The following is a 21,115-nucleotide window of genomic DNA, read 5'->3' as shown; positions in this document are numbered from 1 at the left end:
GGATTTCAAACTACTTTAGAAACAAAATTGATATAATTAGTAATGTAATCTGTGAGTTAGAGAAATTTTATTTTCATATTGTGTTTGAGAAAATGGGCACGAAGATATGAAGTGCTTTGCCAGCATCTGGCACGAGTCAGCTTAAGCCCAGGATTGAATGCAGATGTGCCAAATGTCCCGGGACCATGTTTTAGTCATCAGGTTACTCTTCCAACACTCAGAACTTCCAGCATTTCTCCCGTGGCTTTTTAAAGAGTTTTATGTTATATCAAAGAAGCCAGCAGAATATGTTGCAGAATCATTGAATCGTCATTGTTTTATGTGCAAGTAATCAAAGCATTTCTGGTACTCCGTAAACTTGTTGCTAGATCAGAACTATGAGTTGATTAAAATGCATTACTTGCAAACAGCAATGGTAATGCTTTTAATGGCAACCACTATTAATCTCTCTGGCTTTATTGGTATTTATCCCCATATGGTTACTTTCAAGTATCTGCCTGTAGCGTACAAACCTTTGATAATGCTTATGAAGCTTTGAATGGATCCTGCCAGTTTAATGAGGCTTGGCTTTTATTAAACTAGCTCATTTCCAAGCAAACATTGTGATCACCGGGGAGTTCCTGGCACCCTCCTGCATAAGGCAGTGGTTTGTACCGATTGCCACTAGGGGTGGAATGCTGATAGAGAGGAAACATTGCTCTCATCCAACATGACAGATTTTGAATTGACATTCCTGTTTGTTTGGAGGGGACGTGCCAAGGCAGAGGAGTGGAAGGGACGGGGGAATGAAAGGGACCAAAACAGGATGTCTGGCTGACAGCAGGCACAAATCTAATGCAGGAGTGGCATGGAGAAGTGAACCTGGCTACTTTGAAACCCAGTCAAATTGAGCTCACTGCCGTTTTTGGTAGGGATCTTTAGTTGCTGTGCCTCCTAGCTAGAAGTAGCTGATGGAGGTGGTGTGTTAGAGCAGGAGAGAGGAAATGCAGCATTCAAAGAAAAATGATCTGTTTGGGAAGGACAGTAGGGTCAGAGCAAGGCATACTTGTTCTTGGCTTTCTGAGGGTTAGATGATGACTTTTATATAACCAGAGGTTTGAGCACTGTCCTGAATATGTTTCCAGGTGACAGGTAAATTCCGTGGGGGAGTGAATCCTTTTACCCGAGGATGCTGTGGAAACGTGGAACATGTGCTCTGCAGCCCCTTGGCTCCGAGGTAAGAGAAATGCTCTCAACTGGGACTGAGGGAGGTAGAGTAGTTGTTGGGACAGAGAAAGAAAATGTGCTTGGTTGGGCTCACAAGTGAAAGATCGTTGATGAAATAACAGGCAAGTAAAGCAAAACACTCCTGAAGGCAGAGCTCTGTGATAGCTGCTTCACTGTTGCATGGCTGTAACCTGTCCAAGCAGTTGCTTTCTTCATGTAATTCATAACCCTCACCCCAGAAATGCTTATTTGGAATGAGCATGTCAAATTATGTCAAGAGCTGATACTCTTGTCTTTGCCAACTTGTTTATCCAGTGGATTTCAGTAACAAGGTAAGTTTCTGTATGTTATCATATTCCTAACACAACTTTTTACACTGTACAGTCAATGTCCAGGTATTCTGGTCTGCTGGAGAAAAGGAAGGAATCTAAAATCAGCCTTTCTCCTTAAGACTTAAATCTAATTTAAGGCTGCTGTGGTTTTCAGTCTCACTGGCACTTTCATTATCAGAAAAGAGATTTTCAATGAGGTCTGCATCATGGAACTTGGGATTTATTTATGGCTTTCTATTTTTGGGGAAATGGATTTATCGTTTCACATTTTGAAATCAGGATTTTAATGCAATAGATCAGATGGAGTATAAATATCCTAGGTGCTGAGCTGTCCAGCCTGCAAACATGTTAATAGTCATACTAAAAGAAGTCTTATTTGAGCCTTTTCAGGGTGTTGAGCAATTCCAGACCCTGGCACTATTATCTGCCTTTTCCGCCCGCCCCCGCCTTTGCTATGCAACCAGTAAGTCCTGAAAGACTGTTACGTGTGTTAAGGGAAGACACTGGAATAGCTGCTTCTCAAACTTACCAAAATGTGAAAATCAGGTCAGGATACTTTAAGAGAGCCAGATATTAGAAGTTGGGAGACACTCCTGTTAAGAGAGGGATGTGAGTAGTATCATCATGGCTATTCTCAGACTTTCAGCAAGCAGAACATTTGTATTTTGTGAAGACCTGTTCAAATTGTACTGTATATTGAAAGTGAGCCATCACTACTAGAATGTCCTATTTACTAGACGAAACAGAGAAAGCTTCTGTGTGTATTGATATTTATGCATTGTACAGCCACTGCCCAATTGCACTTACAGAATTCTAGTCCACTGGAAAGAAATTTGATATCTGAAGTCAGCCATTTCCATTTAGATTTGATACTTCCTATAGCCCTATCTGTTTCTTTTACCTCCATTTATTTGAACACTCTAAACATGCTACAGAAACAAGTCACCATGCACTAAGCTAGAACTGACAGCACATCATCTTCTCCATATTAACTCCCTATGTGCTGGGTCTTATTCCCCCAGTCACAATCTTGAACTGCAGGGAAGCTGTTCATGTTAACTAGCTAAGATCTAGCAAATCACTTCCATTGGTGGTAGGCCTCTCTTTCTTCATGTGAACTGTGCTCTTGTCCATCAGTGCTTCAAAAATGGCTTGAGTTTTTTAATGCATCCTCTCCTTTTGCTCACTAAAAAAAAAAATCTTTTTATTGCTTTTTAATTATTACATCCATTGAAATAAATGGAGTTTGCTTACCTAGATTGAGGACAGGCTGAGGGAGTTGGGCTTGTTCAGCCTGCAGAAGAGAAGGCTGCGGGGAGACCTGATTGCGGCCTTTCAGTACCTAAAGGGGGCCTATAGGAAAGATGGGGAAAATCTTTTTAGTAGGGCCAGCAGTGACAAGACAAGGGGTAATGGTTTTAAACTAAACCAGGGTAGGTTTAGACTAGATATAAGGAAGAAGTTCTTTACAATGAGGGTGGTGAAACACTGGAACAGGTTGCCCAGAGAGGCAGTGGAGGCCCCATCCCTGGAAGCATTCAAGGCCAGGTTGGACGGGGCTCTGAGCAACCTGATCTGGTTAGCGGTGTCCCTGCTCCTGTGGGGGGGTTGGACTAGATGACCTCTAGGGGTCCCTTCCAACCCAAAACATTCTATGATTCTATGATTCTATGATTCTATGATTCTATGATTCTATGATTCTATGATTCTATGATTCTATGATTCTATGATTCTATGATTCTATGATTCTATGATTCTATGATTCTATGATTCTATGATTCTATGATTCTATGATTCTATGATTCTATGATTCTATGATTCTATGATTCTATGATTCTATGATTCTATGATTCTATGATTCTATGATTCTATGATTCTATGATTCTATGACTCTATGATTCTGACATATTCTTAAATGATACCCTAGAAGAAGTAAGATTTTCTTGTCTCTATGCCTTGTTCTTAGGTTATTGTTTATTTTAATGATGATTGTTGAACAATTAACCAGGTACATAGTTGAGCCCAAGAAAAAGCAAGCTGTGAGTGTGAAGCCTCCTTTCTTCAGACCTGATTTATCTGAGCGACAGATCACAGTGAAGATCAGTGACAATGGGATCCAAGCCAACCTCAACCGGAGCAAGGTAAGGCAGCCTTCAAGCACTGCTTTTGAAGAGCATGGATTGAGCATTATCAAGCCTGGGAATGAGTTTGTCACTGAAAATCGCTTTGAGATGATGCATTTTTTGGAGAAAATGATAGGGATTGAGTCTGTGTCAGATACTTCATCCTCTGAACCCAGGTTCGGTCACAGCAGCTGTTGATCCGGTAACAGCCCTTTTTGCAGCTCTATAATAGAATGCCTCTGGGCATCTTTTGGAAGAGGTGGCTCTTCTTTGCAATAGTTACTTTCTGTCCTTGGAGTTGCCACCTTTTGGTGTTCAAATTAATTTTAAGGAACGTAACACTGTGTGGGAACCCTTGTACCACCAGGTCAGCTGTTGTACTTCAAAGAAGGTTTTGAGCTTCCAGACTGCAGGATAGCTTGTGGTCCAGTGAAAGGAATATTGGCTCAGAAGCTGAGTTCTCTTCTCTCATCTTCTTTTTTCAGTTTCTCCTGGCATGAATTAGAAGGATTTGTTTAGTCATATAAAAAGCAGTGGATTAAAAAGAAGCCACCTTGCGAGATTTTTGTGGATACTTACTTGTTACACTCTTTGGATAGTTACTTGCTGAGAGCTGCTTGGAAAGTTGCTGAAAAATGCTAGAAAACACCATTGTCTTCTACCACATATTAACTAGCATGATGATAATGTTATTTAGCATGCCAAGTAGGCTAGGATAGTGCATTTAAAATTATACTGGCTTGTTATGACAATGCCAGTTTTACACATGACAGTCCTTGTCTGCAGTGGATGCTAAATCATATTTGTCATTATAGGTATAGGTAGTTCTTGTTCTGTGGTACATCCAGCTTTCTGACACATGCTGTTATTTAACCAAGTTGCGGGTAATGATTGATTCTTTGTTGTTTTCAGTCTAAAATTAGCCTGGAAGGTCTGGAGGATAAAAGTATGGATGTGCAACCACCTCTCCCACCCAAAGGAGATCCAAGCAAGTACTCTGAGCTAAAGGGGCAGCTGGGGACCAGTGAAGGTATAGTTGCATGATCAGTGTTTTATTTTTGTTAATAAGAAAATATTTCAGCCTCTTAAAAAGGCTTCTGGTATTCTTTCAAAGCATTAATGGGATCTGGGTGAAGGGGTTTTTGTCTGTTTGTAGGAGTTCTAAGCTAGGGGAATAAATAGCAGGAAAGGGAAAGAAAAGTCAGCTTGAAGTGATTCATTCAAGCCTAGCTTGGATATTTCATATCAGTTTCACAGAGTTTTTAAACCCTTTTAAACGCCTTCTTAAATTCTTGTTCAATTTTAAAATGAAAAATGTCATTTTGAACTAAGGAAGTAGAAATATTAGCATGCTAATATATGTAATGCTTAGGCATTACAAACTGAATTATTTCATTTATGAAAATGTGAAATTAAGGCTTTTATACTACTAAAAATACTTTTTTTCCAGACAAAAACTAGTAGCTGAATTCAACCCAAATATTTCAAATTATGGTAAAATTGCTACTCACCAAAATACGTCACCCCACTTAATATATTACACCTTGTTTCTTCTTCTCTTTAGATTGCTGATCTGGCAGCAATGTACTGTTATTTCCACAGGGGCCCCATTGATTTTGGTGGAATTCTGCACAAAAGTACTGCAAGTTTTATTCCTTCCAGAACAGATCTGTTTGCAGAGGACCATGGATATCAAGGAATTAGAGATGATAGCTTTCTGTCCACACATTTTAATAGAAGGTCCTTTTTTTTTTTCTTTCTTTTACAGAAGGTGGCCTTTCACCCAAAGTTATCAGCCCTCCTACACCTGCCATGTACAAGTATCGACCAGCTTTCAGCAACAATCCCAAAGTCCACTACCATGCTACAGCTGAGCAGGTGAGCGAGCCTGGGAGAATCTGCTCCCAGCTAACACCAGGCAACATGGAGCTGAGGATAAAATCACTGCAGGGCTCTAGTGAATGTCAGAGTGTAAAAGTAAATAACAACACTTGGCATTGTGTCTAGGGTATATAGTGTATATTTTCACTATGCTCCTTATGAAAACATGTCTGCTTTCGCAGCTTTTCTCTGTTTAGCTTGACACGTCTGTCCTGCTGATAGGCATGCACTGCTGCTTTACCAGTGTCTCGGCCTGATCCTGAGGTGCTGAGAAGCGTCATCTCCCATTGGCTTCTCCTGACAGAGGTGCCAACATACATTCACTTCACAGGGAGCTGGGCACGCTTAGCACTTTTCTGGATCAGACCCTTTAGCCAACAGACAGCACACTCAGTGATTCCTTAAGATGTCAGCTTGCAAAACAGAAAGAACTCTTAAAGCATCCCAAGAGATATTTTAGTTAAAATTAATGGAAGATTTCTCATGTTTGACCTTCCTTAGCACCTTCTCAGTGCATTTGTGTTATATGGAAAAAAACCCTAACACTTTGCATAATTTTCTCCTATCAAGAAAACTGAGGTTCAAACAATTAGAGATGTTTTCTCTTTTGCTTAGGAGTTTTGGAGCAGTTTACACTGTTTCCTTTGGAAGCAAAGTGCAAAACTAAGCCCACTGCTAATAGGCTCGTTTTTCTCACTTATTTCTCACAGATTTGTTGCAAATATTCCTTGGTCCCCTGGGACCTAAGAACAGCAGTTTGAAAATCACTGGTCTAGCTTGTATATTTGCAATATGTATCCAAGTCTTCACAGACCAGTGGAGATACCCTTAAAACACACATACGACACACAGTGCAGTTTTCTTACAATTAATTTCATCAGGTCCCCCAATGTCACCCTTGCAATAACAAGAAGGGAGTGATATAAGTAAGGAAAGGAAAATACGGTAGAGACATATAATTGATTGCAGCAACACTGGAATAAGACAGAATGTTCCTTAAATGGTGAAGAAAACTTTTCTAGTATCCTTCTTGTTTTGGAAAGAAAGATGCTGATAGATGGTGGAATTCCAGCTATCACCAAGTTCAGGTTTTAGTCTTACTGCAATAATTGTAACCTTATTCTCTGGATTTGTCTGCTTGATGAAGAAAAGATTGACTTATAAAAGAGAACATAAGAACAACAGTGTGTTCACTGTATCCAAAAAGTTTAATATCCTATCATCTTCACTTTATTATATGAAAAATGGCATGACATCCCATTCAAAATATTCTATTTGCAGGCATCAGCTAGCCATTTTGACTGTGTAAGCAACAGTATTTTGGGTCATGATACCAAAAGTCAGAAAGCCATGGATGGCAAGCTTGTTTTATTCATTCAGTACATAGCCATAGATGCAATATAGATACAGCATAGGTTCTCGTTAGGCCAGGAGACCGGACAGTGGTCTGAAATGATAACAGGGTACCGCATCTTCAGTCTGAGGGTTGCTGTTTCAATCCTAACCTAAAAAGATGTTACTATAGGCTGGCTGCTGTGCATACAGTCAGCTTTGAGGAGTTGTTTAATTTTCTAGTAGTCACAATTTTCTAGTAGTCAAGTGGGAATATGATAAAAATGAGTTCACTTGGCAAGCTGACAGGATAGCCTGTATTTGTCTGCCAAGCCATATCTAAGTATAAGGTACAGAGGGAAAGAAGCTAGCTGGTGTGAGGAATATCATGTTGTCTCTTCTGTATCAGTTCTTCAGCTTGTCGATGTATTTCTGCTTTTGAGCACTGAAAGCTGTTAGGAAAGAGGGATCGGGGCACAAGGATAAGTAGCACAGAGACAAGCTACGTCATTGCTCTCTCCTCCTCCTTTACAGGCTGTCACTTGGTCTCCTTTTTTCCAGAGAAGGCCAAATTTAGCACCGTGGTCTAGAAGATAGTGAGCTGTTTTGCATATTTCCCTGTCTTCTAGCTCAAAGAAAAAACTTGAATAAAAATTCAGAATGAAATTGATTTTTGCCAGTTAGGCTTTTTTGGATAATTTTTCCTTTAAAAGAAATTAGATAAAGAACAAACTGCATTGACTGCATTTCTGATCAAATATGTGACCGAATAATTCTTTGTTTGCAGAGCCAATGTAGCCAATTTATTGTGCATTATGGCAAACTCTTCCTTAAAAATACCAGCAAAAATTATTTGCTTTGCACAGAATGGCATTTTGAGTGAACAGAACTGTAAGCAATCTTCCGTAGAGTAAACCAAAGTGAAGTCCTGTTTGTTTTCAGTGCACAGAAATAAATTATGGCCTGTGTTTCCTTCACTGTCTCCTACAGAGACAATAAAAAAAGAGAAAATCGGTTCATTTTGTTGTTTAAATGGCAGGAAGGAGCCTCTCTCCTTTAATTAAGCTTAGGTTCTTGAAGACCTATGACCAGAAATTCAGAATTACTGAATATTCATAGCTCTGAGTAAAGTGGATAAGAGTGTGCTGGTCCCCAGTGTGTTGAAATGAAGCCTGAAGTATATCTGACTCAGCACGCAAAACCAGACATCCCTCAACTCAAGAGCTATTTGTAGAAAACTTGAAGTCCTTTTTCCAAGGGCAGTATTATCAGATTACAATCTGATTTACCTTGACTGAGACACGAGTCTCAGTTCAGAAGGTCTCTCATTCTGTGTTTTCAATGTCCATGTATTGACATATCTATTACTGTCAATATTATTTAGCACTTACTATGAATAGCTCCTCCTTGGTTCTAAGGTGCTTATCCATATGCTGAACAGGAGTTAGGAGATTCCTTATAATGAACCTGTGTCATAGCTGGGCTGAGAGTCTGAGAGAAGACCTCCAGCTCTTTTCTTTCCGTGTACTCACCATGGAGAGCAAACCTGTACTTAAATGTCATTGGCTTCTGTTTCTCATATTTGCCTGTTTCAGATCACCATGCAGGAGGGACACAGTCAAGGGGCTCTGATAGAAGAGGATGGCAGGAGCCTTGATTACCAGTCCGAACCCAGCTTGGATGTCCCCAGCTACCGGAAGAGCTCCCTCCACAAGACCTATCAGTCTTCCCCACTCCAGATAGATTCCTTTGCCATCAATTCACGATCCCTGAGCCTGAAATCTGCTGGCAGGAGAGGGACAGACAAAGTGCCCCTTCATCCAATAAAGTCTGAAGGGGCGGCTTCCACCCCTTACAAAAGCATCTTTTCTCCCAATTCCCTGTCAAACAGAAATGGGAGTCTTTCATATGACAGTTTGCTAAACCCCATGTCGCCCTCGGGGAGGAAGTGCATTGCCCATTCTGCAGTCAGCTCCATTGGGTACCACTCCCCGTATTTATCAGCCAAAATGTGCCATCTACGGGGGAGTGAGCTGCAACGCCAGCCACCGCAGAGCTTCAGCCCAGTGCTGGGGGGTCCAGCTCCACATCAGCGAGACCCCTCCCCAGTCCGCTATGATAACCTTTCCAAAACGATTATGGCATCCATCCAGGAGAGGAAAGAGATGGAAGAGAGGGAGAAGCTCCTGCACTCGCACCCTGATTCAGTGTTTGCAGACTCAGGTGTCTATGACACCCCTAGCTCTTACAGCCTTCAGCAAGTCAGCACGCTCTCTGAAGACCCACGCAGCATGGCAATGCGATACGGATCTAGAGACAATCTGATAGCTGCTACCAGTTTTAGCACAAGGAACCCTATACTGCAGTCCTCAGTGTCTTCACTCTCAAGTGCAATGACAAGAGCACCAAGGACTTCCACAACCTCTCTGCAAGCTGATTTAGCCAATAATAATGTCCAGTCCCATCAAGCACTACAGGGCAGGGTGAGCAATGGCTCCTTCAAATCCCCAGGCCACCAGGTCCCATCATCCCCCACAGGGATGCCTAGGTCACCCTCTTATGGAGGCCCAAAGGCTGTCTCGTTTGTAAACACTGTGGAAATTACAGAGGTGCAATCAGTGGGATCGCAAAGGTATGTACTACTTTATGTGCTGCTTAGCAATGTGAATCTCTCTGCAAGCAAGTGCAGAGCGCTTTACTGGAGGCACGACACAGATTACGTGTTTGCTGGAGGCCAGCAAGGGTGGGAGGTTTGTGGGTGCTCCTCAATTCTGCAACACTCTCATAGCAACCTCATCATGACAAAATGCTTGCACATTTGCTGTAACTTGAACTGCAGGTGGACAATCAAACTATAAAAATCATAGTCATTTAGTGTCTTAGCTGAATTGGATAATTATTTGCAAGATACGAGGCAGATTATCCCTCCCGTTATGCACAGAAGGATGGAGCTGTTTTAGTTTGCAGCCTGAAGGGAGGCTGGACCCAGCCATCACTTGGACACAGAGCCAAAGCTGGGATCACTGCGTACCCTGCACTAAGGGAAACAGGGGCTGGGACCAGTCCTGGAATTTGTGCTTGGCATAGAGAGCTGTGTATTTAGCTGTGTTGAGTGTCCCATAGTACAGAACTGGTGATAAAAGCACAAGCCATCTTGGCATTACCTTAGGGCTTCACTGCCTCCTTCCTTTCTGTGAGGATTTGCTGTGCTGAGAGCCCAGGTGAGAGCAAGATCCTCAGCTGCAGCTTCTGCATGCACTTATCTTTCTTTCTCTTCCTTCTGGAGACTATAGGCCTTGGAAAGTTTGAGCTGCGTCATCCCACCAAGGATGCAGTATTTCAGCCAAGTTGGGGCCTGGATGGCTCATCAGGAATACCTAGGTTTTCTTTGCATCTGGCACTTACTGCACTATGCTGTCCTCTGGTTAAGGTCCCAGGCTTCTCTCTCCAGTATTATCCAACATTTTGGGGAAAGTTATTGAAGCAGGGGAGAACCATTATTGTAGGTCTCCTGAAGTTTAGTGCCCGCAAGTTTTTCCTCAACATTTTCGAGTGAATTGTAGTTGTTAAGATGATTTGTCTACTGATGGAAGATCTAACTTTCAGGAGGTAGACAGCCATTTTTTTCCTCTCTGTATGTATTAAAGGAACGAGTCTGTTTTGGTGAAAGAAGACGTGTGGACTTCCTTTTGCCTCTCTGCCCTCTGTTTGAGACCTGAATGTGTCAGCTGCTGCCGTAGGAAAGATGCTAATATTAAAAGCTGTTTGCCTCTTCTTAGTCTCTGGTTCTTGGTTATGCTGTCAGCCTGTCGGTCCCACTGCTTTTCCATTGTGCTTGTTTAAAATGTAAAGCCTGTAAATTCACTTCAGTTCAGCTCTTTGAAGTAATGAAAAATACAGTGCCTGGAAAAAGTGGTCTAGCTATTAAAATAGCTACAGATCCCATCAGATGTTAAAGAAAGTTGCAGACGTATGATACCATTGCAGAGGATCTTTTTTACTGAAGTTCCTAAAGTCAAGTCAAGTACCTAGATTAGTAAACAAACAGCTTAATAAACTTGGAAGTTTTTTACCTAGTGAAATAAAGCTCCTACGGGCACTCTGTGCTTTGTAAACAGAGCATGTTTTCTCTGTCAGTAACACTACGAATTACTTTCCCTTCTCCCCTTTCCCCGAACACTCCCCAGCTCCTTTCCGCCTTGTTTCAGGAGGCAGACTGTGGTCTTCAGGAGAATTTCAGCACTGAATTAGGGCTTTTATAATACTTCAGTGAGGCAAATGTAGAATTTGGTCCCTGCATATTTCGGCTGTTTGGGGATACAGCAGCGTTTTATGAAACCACACTTTTTTTTTTAATATTTATGTATGCGTGTTTTGCTGGTTCAGATACCCACAGCTCCATTTTCTAATGCAAGCACAGCTAAAATGCATAGCAGAAGCCAGGCTGGTATGAGCTGATGGAACTGCTGCTCCAGCTCCAGGGTACAGCTGTCAGACCAGGTTGCCACATAAAAAGTGCTTTTAGTTTTGGAGCTATTCTGAGCCTATCAAGAGCGGTGTAAAAGTCTGGGGTAGTTTGTTTTGTTTTGCAGACACACGTAAAGAAAGAAATTGCCTTTTGAATACAGTTAATCCATCAAACCCTCTGGCCTCCAGAAAAAGTCAGGGTGGTCTGAAATAGCTCAGGCTGCCTCGGTTTGCAGGCAGACAGAAAGTGTTCCCTTCTGGAAGGTATTTCAGCCCCCAGTCACTGCTGCTGTCATGAGCCAGTCTTCAACTTCTGACTAAAGGAAACCCAAGCAGACATCCACTGTGCAGGAGTTATGATGTGAGAATACAGCAGACCCTGCTTGTGCTGGCACTTCCAGAACATACCCACGTTCTTTGGTAGGCTTTTATCTTTTTCTATATCGTGAGTCTTAGGGACGCGACACATTAAGCTTCAGTGTGTAGTGGCCTAGATTTCAAAGATCTTTTGAGGAAAGCCTGTTGCACATGCTCCCTGGCAGTAGGTCATAAGAAAGGAAGTTATTTTAAAGAGTCCATCTGGAATATGATCTTTAATTGCAGGCATCCTAGAGTGCTTCCTGACTTGATTCAGTTTGTGTCTTCCGTCATAAAGAAGTCTAATGTTTCACCTCTCTTATGTCTTTCAGAGATGAGCGACATAACTTTGTTTAACTGGATATTTAACTAGGAAGTGTTTTTTCTGAGTATTTTATTTCTGATTGTAAGACACTTTGGCTTAAGGTCAACAGTGGTGACAGTTAAACCCTCCTGCATCCTACAAATGCTTATGCAATTAGTGTGGTTCAACAAAGCGTTTAAGCAAGTAATTAAATGAACAAATATTACCAGGGTCTGATCCACTAATCTAATGGGCCAAGTGAATTCTTTCATTTCAGTGGCTTTTCATCAAGTATATTGGCTTCAACCAGGTTGCTCCCATGCTTGAACATTTTGCAACACTGGGACTCGGGATAACAGGGATAATTGTTTATCCTGAATGAATCCATTCTGCTATCACACTTTGGTCACTAATGTTGCATCTTTTGATATTTCTTTTGATGCAGGGATGACATGCAGTTGAAGACACCGCACAGTAAAATAAATGGACAGCCAAAAGGAATATCCAGGTTGGGTTCAACATCAAGTTCCCAGGGGACGCCTGTCAGCCCTGCTAGACACTCAAATGTTAAGAAGGTGTCTGGAGTTGGTGGAACAACCTATGAAATTTCAGTGTAAAATAAAATTAATTAAAAATAAAGAGCCATCCACTCAGCCAGCCATGAAGCTAGGAGCACTGTGAAGACTCAAATAACAACAAAGAAGGAGCAGCAGCAGCCGGTCACTCTCCTTTTCTTGTTTTGGGTTTGTTCGGTTTCATCTTTCTCTTTTGGCCAAAAACCAGCTGCAGCCTTATTCTTGAGGGAATAAAATTGTACAGTCCATCAGACTCTTCCTGAACTGACAGGCGGGAACTGGCTACGACCTAACACCACAACCACAGAGCAGATTTCTTTCATGCAAGAGAGTGCTAAAGCCATTGTGCGTGCGTCTGTCCAACAAACCTGTTGTGTACCAGTTGTGCTGTGAAAAAGTACGGTCAGTCCAGGATCATTCAGTTTCTCCCATGCCCCTTCCCAGTTCTTCTGGCCGGCAATGTCAGAGGCCCAACTGCTGTTTTCCTACCAACACGAAAAGCAGGCTCCCTGTGCTGTGCAGTCGGCGTGTGTGAGAACTGCTCTGTGTCCCCGAGGCGCTGCAGGTCGGGTTCTTCCTCCTGGGAAGGAGCAAGGCAAGGGCACTTGGGCCACGAACGCCCTGTCGTCTTTAAAAGCCTCCCTGGTCCCAGATGGGAGCAGGAGAAAGGATAGCAACAGCTTCTCACTGTCTGCCATTTGCCTCCCTGTGTGTGAAATTGTGTGTGTGTGTGTGCGTGCGCGCACACGTGTGTGTTCGTCTCTCGTGGAAAAGGACCGCAACACCAGTAAGGATCTTCCACTCTGACCTCTTGCTCCCTCTGGTTTTTAAAGGCTTCTCTGACTTGGAAACAAAACCAAGCAGATAAGAAAGGAAATGTTTGGATGGGAACATGTTTTAAACAGCTGTCAGCTGCTTTCCCTGCACCCTCCTTATTACCTGTTGGATTTAGGCAATAACATGGTTTACTGCCTTGCCCTGGTGCCGTCTGTGTAATCCTGCAGCAAGGTTATCGTGATCTGTTGAATTTACAGTATGTGTAACTGAGCCAAGCGTACATCTAAAGGATATAAATTTTCTGTCTGCCTGATTACTAGCACATTCCCTCTGGTCTTCAATACTGTTAGACAAAGGATTTTCCATTTGGGTTTTTTCCCTGGGGGAACAACTTTTTAAAATATCAATCAAATCTATTTAACATTCTGAGGTTTCCTGTCTCCAGAAAACTACATATACTTTGTTGGATTTAAAAAGAACTTTAATATAAAAAACAAGAAAGGGGTGCATTACTTTTGTCACAAATATGAGGACTCTGGCAAAGCTAATTTTGGGACAAATGGAATTTTTTTTTTCTTTTCTCCATTCCTTATCTTCTTTTCCCTCCCATTCAGTTACCACCTCAGAAGTCAAAAGTACTGAGATCTGGACCAGTGCTAACTAGCCAGATCATGTGTGCAATTAAGAATATCCTGAGCGACTGTTGCCAAAGTCACTAAAACCAATTATTTATCATACGAAACCTCGACTTCCCACATGGTTCTCCTGGTGAATAGTTTTTACTAGAGAGCTAAATTAATCATTTTTCAGGATATTTGTTTCAAGGGGTTGAATCCTTTTCAGTCCTTGACTATAATGGAGAGCTCTCCAGACATTTGGTAGCAATTCAGAATGTATTGATAACATCTTACTTGTTTTCATGTATGTTGAGATTAATTATTCCAGAAGGCAAATATTTACCTCAGTTTTGCCTGGTTAAAATTTATCTTTTGATTTGGTAAATCTTGACATCTGCTGCAATACATGCTTATTATGTCCCTTGTATATCACATCATTTTTTGGAGAGGAAGGTTGAAGAGAACATAAGTTAATCATCTCTGTGTAATGCTCTATGTTGCCTGAAGGGAGAAACCTGGAAAGCAATGCAGCTGCAATAGGCCAAAGTTACGAGAGACTGAACTAGAAACCAGTGTGCATTTTATTGCCTTGATGATATTTTAAATGCCTACTGTAGGGACATTGCAGAGCAGAGAAGCAATAGTTTTTCTATGCAGATTTGCTCACTGGCATGTAGAATATTATCTTTCGGTACCAGAAGGATGCTGGCAAACTGGATCAGGTACAGACGGAGCAATATGTATTAAAAGACTGGATGGGCTGGCTGATGAGAAGATTTAAAGGGCTAAAAACACGTCACTGGCTAAGCAATGAAGTGGAAACTGAATATCATAATTTTACAAACATGTTAGTTAAAAGATGTAAAACCAAAGGTAAATCAAAGGGTTGTCACTGGTAACCAATGGTCTACATTTAGAAGGGGACAGAAAAGGCAGAGGGGAAGGGGCAGTGGGATAGTCTTCCAAGGCAGAGTATTGGAGACTAACTATTTAAAACATTCAAACTGTATTTGGACAAGTTATGAAAAAAATTTCTGTGAGAGGTGAGCCTGCAGGGGCAAGGGGCTAGACCAGATGGCCTTATAGATTTCTTCCATCTTTTACTGTTATTAATCTGCAACTCTACCCTGATGTTAACTCCTCAGGAAGATGCAGTACTTCCTCAAGGACTGGAATTCACTCTGGTGCATAGAGTATCACAAGACTTACTTACTTGTTTTTAAAGTATCACGTATGCCATTTGTCAGCCCTGAAAAAGAGGGAATGAGACACACTGAATTTGGGCTAGGGAGCTAGACAAGGGCACATTTTATCATGTATCTTTGAATATGTACATGAAATTCATGCAAGCAAGGCTGAAAATTTGCACCAGTGTAATATTTGAGATTTGCATCCCAGTGATGCTCCACTTTGATCGTTCTTTCTCCTACATTTATAAACAAAAAAGCTACTGAGGAACTTGAAGGGCCGAAGAGCCTTTGAAGTTAACTACATTAGTTCATGAGAGAATTTCTCAGTAAGACTAAACACAGTATTGTGTGTATAAAGCACTAATATCCAGGGTTATTTTGACATAGTTCACAAGGGGTGAGGGAAGAAAGAATGAATGCACTGTGTCATTACAGGTTCAGATGTAAGGATTATATATTTTGTGAGTAGTTTTGCCCACAGTTGAGAGACATTTGACTTGTTAATAGGTTTACAATGGTACCAAAGTTGTTTTTTTTTTTTTTTCCTTTTGAGGTTTGCATATAATTCAGTGCACATAGCCTGGAGTAAATTATTCAAATCTTCTGAAAGAATAATCTAAGCAGAACTGTTAACAGGAGATTGCATGCAGCAAATCCAGCCTCATTTCCAGCCAAGGCACTGAACCTGCAGCTATTTTCTCATAAATGTAAGTGTCTGTTTCCATAGCTCCTGTTGCGGGACTGGGAACCTATTTATTAAGTTTAATTTTGGAGCAGAAACCAGCCCATGTTAAAGTATAGTTCTTCAAACAGTTTACAGATTAGCAGTAAGGTTTTTCTGCTCAAATAGTCTCAGTTTTTACAGACACTGCAGGCCAAATGTTCAGCTGGTGGAAATTGGTGTGGCTCCATCAAAGCTCATTTAAGTGATGCTAATCTACAGGAGGTGGGGATCAGCCATGAAAATCCAGCACAAGTTAACACATCTTGTAAAGTAGCTTCTTTATTTTTGTCATGTTTATTTCATATTTCAGAAGTCTTAAATCTTTTCAACATGTTTTTCTTTTTAGCTGTGGTTTGTATTACTTATTTAAGAAACAGCAATAGTTTTTGTTTAGTTTATGCATCAATTTTCATTGCATATTGCATTTTATTAGCTGATTGTTCCCTGTCCATACACTCCCATTTAGCCTCCAGGTTTTCATTGTAGTACAATCTGCCTTGAAAAGTTGGATCTCTGTATCTTTAATTGTATAATATATTGAGTATTATGAAATTAAACGTACCTTACTACATGGGTGGGAGAGAGAGGAAATATTTTTACTTGAAGCCTTAATATTTTCTTTTTTTACTACTTTGTTTGTTGACCTCATAGGAAAGTCTGAATAGCAAAGACTTTGAAACTCTGGGCCAAGTACTGCACTGATATACAACCAGCATTTGGCCCCCTATGTCAAAACTGGATGCAGACATAACCTGAAGTGAACAAGGGAAAAAGCCTCAGGGTGGCGTATTTTCCTGTAGATCATTAATACAGTCTCAAAATGTGTCTGTAAGCGAGTATGTTAAAGAAGTCTTCAAGTCTTGAATTTTTAAGAAAGGTGATAGCAGGAACCGCCCTAATATCTGACATTTGCATTTTCTTTTTAAATTAAAACAAAACAAAACAAATGTAATTACTTAGTTTGGTTTAAGTCAGCTCTAAGGGTTGCACAGAGCTATGTTAGTAGCCATGTGCAGCAAATGAACTGTGTTGTGTTGCTGTTCTAAAATTGCTAATCAAGCATAATGTTATGTCAACTTGGCCTAAGATAATCACCTCATGGGCGTTATAACGGACGTTCCTCAGATGATGCCTATTCTCCTATAAGCCTAATGTGGAAATTGCAATGTGGTTTTCTTTGGACTATATCTGTGGTCCAGACTAGAGGTATAGATATAGGTATATATATTCAATATTTTTTTTTGTGTGGGAAAGATGGGGTCAAGGTTGCTGTCTCTGACAGTCTGGAAAGTTAATGTTGAAACGTTTTTATGGTCTGTATTTCACCTGTTCTGCCACCTTGAATTGTTGGAATGTATCCGTGCAGGCTTTGTGGAGCTCTGTCTGTAATCTTTTTTTGTGGCTCTCGTAATACATATATATTTTTTAAACCTTTGAGTCACTTCAATATTTTAAAGCGTCTGGTTGTCCCCAATGAGTTACACTTCAGATGTATTTGTTTGCCGAGATGGTTCATGGTGCGCTGCCCTTTTTCACTTCCACTTGTGCAAAACGTGAACTGAAACAGTAGAATTGGAAAGGCCAGTTCTAGTGCAAAATCTGCAGGTGACAAAATATTAAAAGAAGTGATTGCAGGTTAAGTCTCATTTTCAAGGTGCTTATGGTAGAGTAGAAAATATGCTGAGTCTTTAAAAGAGTGTCTCCTAGTTGTGACCAATAGATCATGCTTGTGAGGCCACAGTAAGTGGTCCATGAAACAACACTAAATGAAGTTTTCTATACTATTTTTTATTAAAATTGTGGGGTTAAGAGGGATCCTGCGGTCCAGCACAATTGTGAATCATTACCACAGAGTAACTGTGGAAAAAATGCTATGTTGGTATTTGTTGAAATGTTCTATCCAGGATGTCTGGATTTATATGTCCCTAAGATGTACAATTTGTAATCTATCTTCATCTATCTATCCGTTTCTAGTCTTTGAAAATACGTCCGTTTGATCTTTAAGACTGGCTTACAACACACACAGTTACCAAGCCCTCCTAACAGCAGCTGCTGCAGGATTTCTGATGCCATAATTTGCATATATGGGCTAATTACATTAAGCAAGGATCCATTCAAGCATGTTCATTATGAACGCCAGTCATATTTGTGTGCTGCCGTGTCATTACATGGCAGAGATTACCTTATATATAAAACGGCCAAAAATGTAATCACCAGAATCAAACAGAATTATATAAGCTCATGATCTGTTTCAGTACATTTTATTTAAAGACGTCTTGGCTTACAGTGATCTTGGCTTTCCTCTCTCTAAGCAATGGATAAATTATCCAAGTTTGTATTCATTTCTCCATTATTGTTGTTTTTTATTCTGCAGGACATTTCAGTTCACATTTTGGAACATAATAAGGACAGACAAAGGGAACTATTTATACAGGTGAATATACCTTTTAAGAGAGGAGGAGGTTTGTAATAAATAGGTTAGAATTACTGTCAAAATAGGTTTTGTTCATCTTGTCACAATAACTTGAATTTTAAAGTAAGGCTTATTTCACAGCTGATATCTCTGTAACCCTGAAACATATTAAAAATGTCTTGGTTAGACATTTCAAATTATATGAAGAAATACGATCTACTTTTACAGATTAAAACCAGTCCTAGAGAAGTGATGGTACATTTTACAGTGCCTTATATATATGTGTATATATATATATGTATATATATAATGCCGATATGTATATAATGTATACATAACTGTGTACATATATTCAAGTAAAACTAGTTACAGGTGTCCCTATCTGATGTATTTTAAATGGAACTGATCTGCGTTGATAGAAAAAAAAATGGTTGTATCAGCAGCAAAATACAAAACCAAAAATACTTACTAATACGTAAACAAATAAAATAGACTGGAAACAGTGTTTCTGCCAGTGGTTATGTTCCAGGCCATGGAAGACTGGTAGGTAGACCCACCATTTTAAGGGATATTTGGAGAGAAGGGAAAGCAGTGATGGAAGCTTGGAGAAAGTGGAGAATATGGAAGAGCATGAAAGTACCCCAGTACTCAGACCAATAAACGAGAGGTGCAGGAGGAGGGGATGGGCTGTCTTTCAGGGGAAGCTGAGACCTTAGACAAACCATCAGAAATGGCCTCAAACAAGTGGCCTTGAGAAAACTGGCTCTTGGCCATGACAAGAAGAATACGGGCAAACAGATTCCTTCCCCTCCAAGTAATTTTTTTTTCTGCCAACAGGGATGCAATACTCATGACTCTAGCTAGATACGGAATAGGGACTTTTGCAAAGCTTCAGACAGTGGATCTTATCTAGAGAGAGAAAAGTGGCTTCTGTGGAAAAGACTCTCATCTCATGACTGTAAGGAAGTTTATTCATGTTTCCTTTCTCTTAAAAATTATTTCATGCTGTGTTGTCATTCTGTCCACCTTTTACGCTTGCATCCCATGTGTGGATTTTTCAGACAGTAATTTTGCCATTTATTTGCAAGGAATATAAAGTACTGACATAGCCCATCCATATGGTATTAGATCTAGAACATACCTGGCCTGAGATGGACAGCATACAAAGCTATGTGAGCACTGTGGGCAATGCTGAAGTTCACGAATACTTCTAGACTGTGTTAAGATACTCTGTCTATCCAGTCCTCATTAATCAAAGTAATTTCTGCATTCGTGGGCATAAGCCAGTTTGATCAGATTATATGGCAGAAGTGCACAACATAACTTATGCAGCAGATTCTGCCAGTTCATGAGCTTTTCTAGTTTAGCTGCGTTTTAGAATAGCAGGGGTACCACAGGTAAGTCTTGTATTTTAAAAAGCAGTCCCTTTCTCAAATAAAATGAATTTACAAATATGAATAAATAAAAAACCTTCCTTTCAGCAGACCTTGTGAAGTATCAGCCATGTAAAGTCCACTGAGGGCCACTGAAAGAAATAATGGGGAAGATAGGTTCGATTAGCTGGAGAAAGGGCAATGCTTGGACCTTTTAAGGGAAAAAGTAGCCTTCCATACAAATGAAGCACCTTTGCTTAGTTAGCACTGTTGTTTTGGAATCAATGCCCATGAATTTGGGTTCGGTAAATCCTGTCATTAACACACAGCAGCAGAGACTCAATGTAGGGGTTTCAACACCAAATTCACAAGCCTTGAATACTTGAGATGAACACCTAAAATGAGAAATCCTGTTTTCAGACTGGCATGATAACAGATTAAGCTCATGAATGCCATGCCAAGCTCACACTGAAATCTTAGCTCCCCTGAAATCAATGGTAGTTTTTCCTTTAATATTAATGTAGCCTCATTATACTCAAGGTGCCATTGGGGAGTGGCACCTGCAGGAATTTGCTCATTGCTGTAGTTCACGGACATTAGCACTTCTTCAAGCCTCTAACTTGGAGCAAATCAAATACTTGTCATCTTTTTTTTCCCACAACAGGGGACAAAGGGGACAAATTTCATAAACATCCCATTTTGGGGCCAACTGTATTTTTAATGGAGTTTCTGTCCCTACTACTGAGAACTTAGGTAAATATTCTTCATGTAGGCGTTTCTGAGTGGCAGGCAGCAAGGGGGAATTTGGGTTGACTGGTAAAGCAGCAACATGGTGCTCTCCTGCCTTCTGGCTTGTCCTTTCATGCAGTGTGCAGGTAAGTGGCTCCTGGGCAGTGGTTTCCTCCCGCATTCACTGCTTCAATGGATATGAGGTGGACGGTTCCTGCGTGTGCCAGTTGCAAAGCACATCTCCCTGCCACGGAGCATACACGTTGAAAGCCTCTTTCAGTTTTGTAGGTGCAAGGCACATGGGGATCTTTGGATCAAAGATGACTGTGGAAGCTCACAAAATGGCATTATAATCTGGTTCTAGTCCTGAACACAGGTGATTTAGCGGAATACAGCTTTACTGTCAGCTTTTTCTCTTGTACAGTCATTTGAACAGATGGTGAAAGGGTTTTTGTTGTTGGGTTTTATATAAATACAAACCCATGCTACTTTTTCTTAGGAAAAGCTCACCTTGTAGAAACTGCAGCGTCTGCATAAATTCAGCGAATAACAGCATGATACTATTTTTTCAGCCTGAATATTATGAATCTGTCTGGCCTTGGGATCAGCCCTTACTGTCTTACTGACAGATATCTAAAATAACAGACTTAAAACCAGAGAAGTAAGTAGTTATAAATAGGTGGTACTTGGTTATGACTAATTTTTCAGACACACT

The 21,115-nt window shown here is 40.7% G+C and overlaps 1 protein-coding gene across 1 annotated transcript in view; it reads left to right on the top strand.

Moving 5' to 3' along the window:
• ZDHHC8 (zinc finger DHHC-type palmitoyltransferase 8) overlaps positions 1 to 12,619 on the top strand; it is a 113,774-nt gene extending 101,155 nt beyond the window's left edge. Inside the window, exons 6-11 of the mRNA XM_009639852.1 lie at positions 1,125 to 1,216; positions 3,547 to 3,679; positions 4,574 to 4,691; positions 5,430 to 5,539; positions 8,470 to 9,506; positions 12,448 to 12,619. Of these exons, the coding sequence (XP_009638147.1) occupies positions 1,125 to 1,216; positions 3,547 to 3,679; positions 4,574 to 4,691; positions 5,430 to 5,539; positions 8,470 to 9,506; positions 12,448 to 12,619 (1,662 nt within the window). The remainder of the gene's footprint in view (positions 1 to 1,124; positions 1,217 to 3,546; positions 3,680 to 4,573; positions 4,692 to 5,429; positions 5,540 to 8,469; positions 9,507 to 12,447) is intronic.
• Positions 12,620 to 21,115: the final 8,496 nt, after the last annotated feature.

This window comes from Egretta garzetta, unplaced genomic scaffold (genome assembly GCF_000687185.1).
Source record: "Egretta garzetta isolate BGI_Z169 unplaced genomic scaffold, ASM68718v1 scaffold25, whole genome shotgun sequence".
NCBI classification, from domain to species: Eukaryota; Metazoa; Chordata; class Aves; order Pelecaniformes; family Ardeidae; genus Egretta; species Egretta garzetta.
Note: the sequence above shows the minus strand (reverse complement) of the source record. Positions and strands in the feature narration are given on the sequence as shown.